The sequence below is a fragment of the Callospermophilus lateralis genome, chromosome 1 (genome assembly GCF_048772815.1).
Source record: "Callospermophilus lateralis isolate mCalLat2 chromosome 1, mCalLat2.hap1, whole genome shotgun sequence".
Classification (NCBI taxonomy): Eukaryota; Metazoa; Chordata; class Mammalia; order Rodentia; family Sciuridae; genus Callospermophilus; species Callospermophilus lateralis.
The window spans coordinates 222,917,614-222,924,180 of record NC_135305.1 but is presented as its reverse complement, the minus strand read 5'-3'; the positions used below and the strand labels follow the sequence as shown (position 1 = coordinate 222,924,180).

The 6,567-nt window shown below is 68.2% G+C and overlaps 1 protein-coding gene across 1 annotated transcript; it reads left to right on the top strand.

Moving 5' to 3' along the window:
• The first annotated feature begins 500 nt into the window (after positions 1 to 500).
• On the top strand, positions 501 to 5,460 carry LOC143642195 (nuclear factor 1). Its single transcript, XM_077110372.1, has 3 exons — positions 501 to 4,336; positions 4,484 to 5,032; positions 5,422 to 5,460. The coding sequence occupies exons 1-3, from the start codon at positions 4,310 to 4,312 to the stop codon at positions 5,458 to 5,460; spliced, it is 615 nt and encodes a 204-aa protein (XP_076966487.1). The 5' UTR covers positions 501 to 4,309.
• The last annotated feature ends 1,107 nt before the right edge of the window (positions 5,461 to 6,567 follow it).

Genomic DNA, 6,567 nt, shown 5'->3' with positions numbered 1-6,567 from the left:
GCGCCTCCCCTGCCTCCCCCCCCCTCTCTGCGGCGGGCGAGGTGCCTCATGGAGCCAGGGCCGGCTCCCTGTAAATCACCGAGCTGGATTCTGGCGAGTCAGCGTTCTCTCCCGCTCGCTCCCTCTTCCTGCCAGAGCCGCCTCCCTCCCTGTCGTGCACTAAATGGATGGGAAACACCACTGTGTCCGCCGGCTGGAGGCCGCAGGCCCCGCGGGCTGCCCCCCACCCGGGCAGGCGCCCCGACCCGCAGCCTGCGCCCGCCCGCGGAGCAGCCACCTCCCCCAGCCGCCCGCCCCGCCGCAGCCTGCGCAGCCCTGGTGCAGGACGCAGCCCTGGTGGGGGCGCAGGGCAGACCCGGCATGTCCTTCAGATGCATGTGAAGGTCTTGCTCAGGATGCGCGGAATCCACTTGTCCTTGTCCCCAGTATTGCAACTCTGTCCTTGTCCCCAGTATTGCCCCACCTGCCCCAGACTGTTTCACCCGCTGCCTCCACTGCAGGGCAGCCCGCCGGGATACTGAGGTGTGTGGTGCAGGGTCTGGCATACATGCAGTGTTCAATAAATGCCTCTTGCATGAATGACAGATTCTGCCGGCTGGGGGCGGGTCTGGCCTTCCGGGGCCTGGGCACCCACTTCAAGAGGGACATGAGTCTCTCCCAGGTCTTCCCAGGACAGTGCTGGCATATAGCAGGTGCCACATGCGAGCTGCAGCCCTCGGGGGCATTGCTGGGCTAACAGTTGTCCTCCCCTCAGCACTGTCCGCCACTCTGCTGTGCCCAGTGTGCACTCTGTCACTCTGCTCGGCGCTACCCCAGCTTTGGGCCCTGTGAGAGGGTCAAGGTGGCCCAGGGTGGCCCAGCACAATTGTGGGGCCTCTGGTCTCTCTGTCAGACCACCAGATGGACACAGCCGTGCACTGGGCATGCAAAGAAGTGACAGGCAGACGATGGCGTGGGGTTCAGAGAGGACAGGGGCAGCCCGGGTGGCCGGAGCCGCGGCCGAGGGGCCGTGCGGTGTGCTCTGGGGCTCAGGAGTGAGGCTGGGGGGTCAGAATAGGGAGCCGGGTCCAGCCGGGCACCCTGTGGCTCCGTGATGCTGGGCCGAGACTTCAGCTCTGACACCCCAGCCTCCTCTTGGTAGAGGCAAAACTTGTCCCCAGATCTGACACCACAGAGACTCCGCCTCCCCGAGCCTCGGCTCAGCCTCATGCTTCTCCAGGGACACTGGGGTGTGTGTGGGGAGATCCAGGGCCACTTTGGCAGGGGTCTCCACTCTCTGGACTCACTCAGATTCTCCCCCGTTGCCCTGAACCCTACACAGCCCCCTGTCCCCTCTCACCTCCCTCCTCCCCCTGCTCCAGCCATGGTCCCCTCGCCCCTGCTGTGCCTCTGGGCTCAGTTGTGCCCCAGGGACTTTGCACAGCTTCCTCCACCTCAAAACCCCTCCCCCACTGCCATCCCTCAGGTCCTCATTCAAGTGTCCTCTCCTGCAAGAGCCCTTCTGGGCTCCTCACCTAACCCTCCCCTAGGGCTCCCTGCCCGCCACTCCTCCAGATGTCCTCAGAGCGCTCTGCTCGGCCGGACATTGTCACCCACCTGCTCAGCATCCACCCCTGCCCCACGTCCGGATCCCAGTGAGCGGGGTCACAGCGTGCCCAGCACCACTCAGGGGCAGGCGCCCAGAGGCCCCGGTAACTGCAGCCCAATGCCTCCCTCCCTCGTGGGGTCCAGCGTCAGGAGCTCTGCTGCGCTGAGCCTGGGGGAAGGAATTGTCCAAGGCTGCAGATACGCAGACTGCCACTCGCCAGTCACCTGACCTTGAGCTAGCCGTCCACCTGGAGAAGAGGACATTGGAACTAAGGCTTTGACGGATGCATAGGAGTGTGGGATACGGGCTCAGCAGACGTGGAGACAGGACACGAAGCTGCGGGGGAATAACGGGGAGGGGGGCACAGCTCAGCTCACAGGTGTCCAGAATATAGGGGCTCAGCAAGGCCTGGACCCCAGTGTCCACCTCCCAGCATCTGTTCTCTGGCCAGCAAGTTCCAGCCAAATTGGGGTTTCCGGGAAAGGTCCATCCCTGTCCCTCCGCTGCTTGGCATCTCTGCTTCCAGAGCAAGGCAGGCACCCACGCCCCGCCATGTCCCTTGCCTTTAGTTGTACAGAAGGAGAGACAGGCCCCCGGTGGGGTGGCCGTTTGCTCCTGGGTCCCACAGACTGGAGATGGAGCCAGCACCACCCAGCCTCCCTCCCTGCCAGTGGGCGCCTTAGCCTTGGGACCCGGGGTTGGGGAGGGGGTGACAGGCTGGGCTGAGACCCTGCCTGAGGGGCCCCACGTGAGTGGAGGAGGCCTGGGCGAGCCGATCGCGCTGCCTGTGGAGGCCTGGGGACGGCGGCCAGGGCTTGCAGAGCGCAGAGCCCCTCCATTGCTGGCCCTGCTGTCTCCCTGCCCGGTGGCCTGTGGGCATGGTGGTGCTGGGGACCAGACCCCGGGCGTTGTAGGTCCTGTGGGGCCGAGAGGGCCTGGCCCTGCTGCTCACCTGGTCTGACTCCCACAGAGGCCAAGGGAGGACCGGGCAGCGGTCCCTGACCCAGTTACAGCGTGTTTGTCTTCCTGACTCCATGGTCAGCCGGGGTCACCTGTGACGCGGGCCCCACCCCTGCCTGCCTCCCTGGCACCTCTCCCAGGAAAGTGGGGGGCTTCGACAGGGAGGGCAGAGCCGGACCTCAGGGAGGGGCTCAGGGGGGAGGCTCCAGAGGGAAGATCCAGGGACCCGACGCGGACCCCTACCCCAGCCGCCCGCCAGCGTGGCTCAGCAGAGCTCCAGCGAGCCCCGGGCTGGGCGGAAGCCACTGCCTGCAGGGAGGCTGCTGCCCCGGCCTCCTGCCCTCCTGGGCCTTCCATGGCCAGTGACCCGGGCCCCCACAATCTCCCGCCTCTTCTCTGGCTAGGTGGCCTGGGCTCTGGTCCCAGCCGAGTGACCCTGACAAAGAGCTCCCCGTCTCTGGTCTCCGAGGTCTCCTGCATCCAGACACGGGAAACCCTGAGGGGCAGATGGGGACAGGCTGGGTGGCCTCAGCTGGTCAGGTTGGGGGAGGAGAGGCAGTGGGAAAGGGCCCTGAGGTCCAGTCCCGGCCACAGCTGTCACGGTGACTCACACTTTAGGGGACATTGGAGGGGAGCTGAGCTGGTACCGGCCCGGCCCATCCTGCCCCGCCCTGGCCTCACCAGGCCACGGCTATTTTGGGAGACTTGGTGATAGGCAAGATCCCATGTCCCCTCCCTCCAGCACCCGGTGGCCGAGGCAGTCCAGGCCGCAGGTGGACAGGGCCCAGCCAGCCTAGCTGGCCGAAAGCCTGAGGCCCAGAGGCTGTGACCGCTCCTGTCTCCAGCCCTCGGGCCTCGGGTCCCATCAGCTCTGGGCAGGAGAGCTGGGCTTCCCCCTCCTGAGGTCAGGCCGCGGGAACGCGACGGCAGTGCGCCCTCCGAGCAGCAAGATCCACAGTGGCCAGCACGGAGGGCGTGCTCGGTGGCCCAGGGGGACGGTGGGAGGTGTGCCCCAGAGAGGCGCCAGGAGGCGGTTCCCAGCTCCCCTGGGTCCCCCCGCAAGGCCAGGGCGCAGCGCGGGCACTCCCTGCACTCAGTGTTTCTCTCTGAACAATGGGGAGTGGGCCCCTCCCACTGGCAGGGGTCAGTCCTGGAGGGCCCCCTGGGGCTGGGGCTATTTGCCCCCAGGGCTGCAGGTGCCAGGCCCCGGTGGCCGGGCCCTGCTCAGTGACCCATCCAGATGTGGGGACAGGGTGACAGAGCACAAGCGCAGCTCCCGTGCAGGTCTCGGTGCCTCCTGGCCTCTGCTCCCCGTGGGCACGTGGGTGTGTGGGGCGGGCTGGGGGACAGTCAAGGCCTGCCCGGGGTCTCCCCTTCTGTGTATGACCTCTGTGGTCCTGGGCTCTCCTGGCCCCTGGCGTGGGGCTCTGCAGGAACCCGCACCCTTCCATGGCCCCTTGGCCCGTGCCTCTGCCAGGCTCTGGGTCCTCAGTGCTCTTGTTGATGTCACAACTGGCAGAGGTGGTCCCCACCGGTCCGGCCCAGCAGGGGTCTGGGAGGCCAGGCGGAGCCTGGTTCCCTGCACCATTGAGCACCCCGTTTGCTGGGTCCTGCTCTGGGCAGTCTGGGGCAGGGGCTTGCAGACCAGAGCCCAGGACAAAGGCCCGGTGTCCACTTTTGTCAACGAAGTCCCACTGGACCGTGGCCACGCCCCTCGCCTAGATCTCACGTGTGGCTAATTTTGCGCAAAAGTGCAGAGCGATGGCCGGGAGCCGGGGCCGCGTTCCGGTGAGGCCTTTGCCCACGGGGCTCAGCCCGGGTTGAGCCGAGGGAGACCGGGTCTGGGGAGGCCCGGCTCCGGCCTCGGCCCCCTCGGGCCGTGGGTTCCGTGGCCCTGAGCAGGCGCGGCCCGCTGACCGGTGGCCTCTCCCGCAGGATGAGTTCCACCCGTTCATCGAGGCGCTGCTGCCCCACGTGCGCGCCTTCGCCTACACCTGGTTCAACCTGCAGGCGCGGAAGCGCAAGTACTTCAAGAAGCACGAGAAGCGCATGTCCAAGGACGAGGAGCGCGCGGTGAAGGACGAGCTGCTGGGCGAGAAGGCCGAGGTGAAGCAGAAGTGGGCGTCGCGGCTGCTGGCCAAGCTGCGCAAGGACATCCGGCCCGAGTGCCGCGAGGACTTCGTGCTGGCCATCACCGGCAAGAAGGCGCCGGGCTGCGTGCTCTCCAACCCCGACCAGAAGGGCAAGATGCGGCGCATCGACTGCCTGCGCCAGGCCGACAAGGTGTGGCGGCTGGACCTGGTCATGGTCATCCTGTTCAAGGGCATCCCGCTGGAGAGCACGGACGGCGAGCGCCTGGTGAAGGCGGCGCAGTGCGGCCACCCGGTGCTCTGCGTGCAGCCGCACCACATCGGCGTGGCCGTCAAGGAGCTGGACCTCTACCTGGCCTACTTCGTGCGCGAGCGAGGTGAGCGGCGCCTGCGGGTCGGGGCGGACTGGGGGGGGCGCCGGGGTCCAGGGCGGGGTCCGGGGGGGCGAAGGGGCGGGTCCGGGGGTGGGATGAGGGCGGCGCCGGGGTCTCCAGGACGACGGTGGCAGGGGTCCCCGCAGGAGGCGGCGTGCAGAGGGCATGGCCAGTGCCCTGGGGACCTGGGGGAGATGTGGAGCAGGAGAGTCCGAGGGGTTGGCAGGACACTGGCCGACCCAGAGGGGGCTGCGGACCTCAGCCTGAGGCAGGCCGCTGAGGTGGCCCCAAGGTGTGATGGCTGTGTCCTGGAGGGTCAGGGGCATGTGTGGAGGAGGAGAGGCCACCTGGGGCCTCCGGAGAAGGCGGGGCACCGTGGGCCTGTCTTGGCCCCTGGTTATCCACTCAGGCGGCCCACAGCAGCCCTGGGGTCACCGTCCCGATGTGAGTGGGCAGCTGGGTGCCATGGCGCTGGCTGGGCGAGGGCTCTGTGTGGCTCTGTGTGGCCAGTGCCTCCCGGCTCCACCAGCAGACGCCCAGCCCAGGCCAGCAGAGTCTGCGAGACAGGGAGACGGTGGCCGCTTCCGGAGGAAGAGGTGTGGCCGAGCCGGGGCTGTGGGATGGCCAGGCACAGTGGATGCCGGGCACCACGGTGGGCAGGCAGCCTGGGCAGAGGTGTGAGGGCGTGTGCAGGCCGGCCCCCAAGGGGCTGGGTCCCGCTGCTCCTGGTCACCAGCCTGTTTCCCTGGGGCTCTTCAGGGTCCCCAGCTCAGGGACGCCGCGGGGATTCCACAGGACCGTCTGTGTGGCAGTCTGGGCACTGGCCGGCCTGGGGGTCAGCTGAGACTGTCCTCGTGTGGGGCTGGGTGCGCCAGGGCGGGCTGCGTGCCCTGGGCGGTGAGCAGGGGCACAGGGGCCCCGCCCAGCCCTGCAGTGCCCGGGTGGCCTGCCCTGTCCCTGCCTTCCCCCTCCCCGACAGCAGGACACCCAGCTGTGTTGAGGCAGGGGTGGACCAGGGGGCATCTGTACATCGGGGAGTGCAGTGGACAGACCAGGCCAGGGCTCCCCAGGGGTGGCCTTGACCCCAGCCTCTGCCCAGCCTCCCCCACTGATCAGCAACGAATTCTCTGGGGCCGGAAGTGAAGTGGGGTGGGGGCCGAGAGCCGCTGGAGGTGGCCAGTTGTGGAGGGCCGGCGGGCGGCCTTGGCGGCCTCTCGTTGCCGTGGGGTCCTGTCCCCCCACTCCCCCCGCGGCCCCACCCCTCCTCCTCTGCGCTGAGCTGATAAAATTTTGAAGCCAGTGTTCTGCGGCGTCAGCACAATCTGGGCGCCTCCCCCGCGGCCCCCACCGGCAGCCAGCGGAGCCCGGCTCCCAGACACCTTGTCCAGCGGCCACGCCTTTGCCGCCCGCCGTCTGGTCAGCCTCCCTCCCCTGAGGCTGCGGAAGGTCAAGGCTGTGCCCTCCCTCATTCCCAGCCCGTCCCCCAGGGGAATCCCTGCCCCAGTGGCCCAGCCTGCAACGGCTCCTGGGGTGCGAGGGGCTGGGTCCTCCGGCT

What these genes read in the sequence shown, in the direction of transcription:
- LOC143642195 (XM_077110372.1), top strand. Translation starts at nt 4,310, where the DNA reads ATGGCCGGGAGCCGGGGCCGCGTTCCG. An exon ending in GGAGCCGGGGCCGCGTTCCG is followed by an intron (nt 4,337 to 4,483) that starts GTGAGGCCTTTG and finishes CCTCTCCCGCAG; the next exon opens with GATGAGTTCCACCCGTTCAT. An exon ending in GAGGTGAGCGGCGCCTGCGG is followed by an intron (nt 5,033 to 5,421) that starts GTCGGGGCGGAC and finishes TTATCCACTCAG; the next exon opens with GCGGCCCACAGCAGCCCTGG.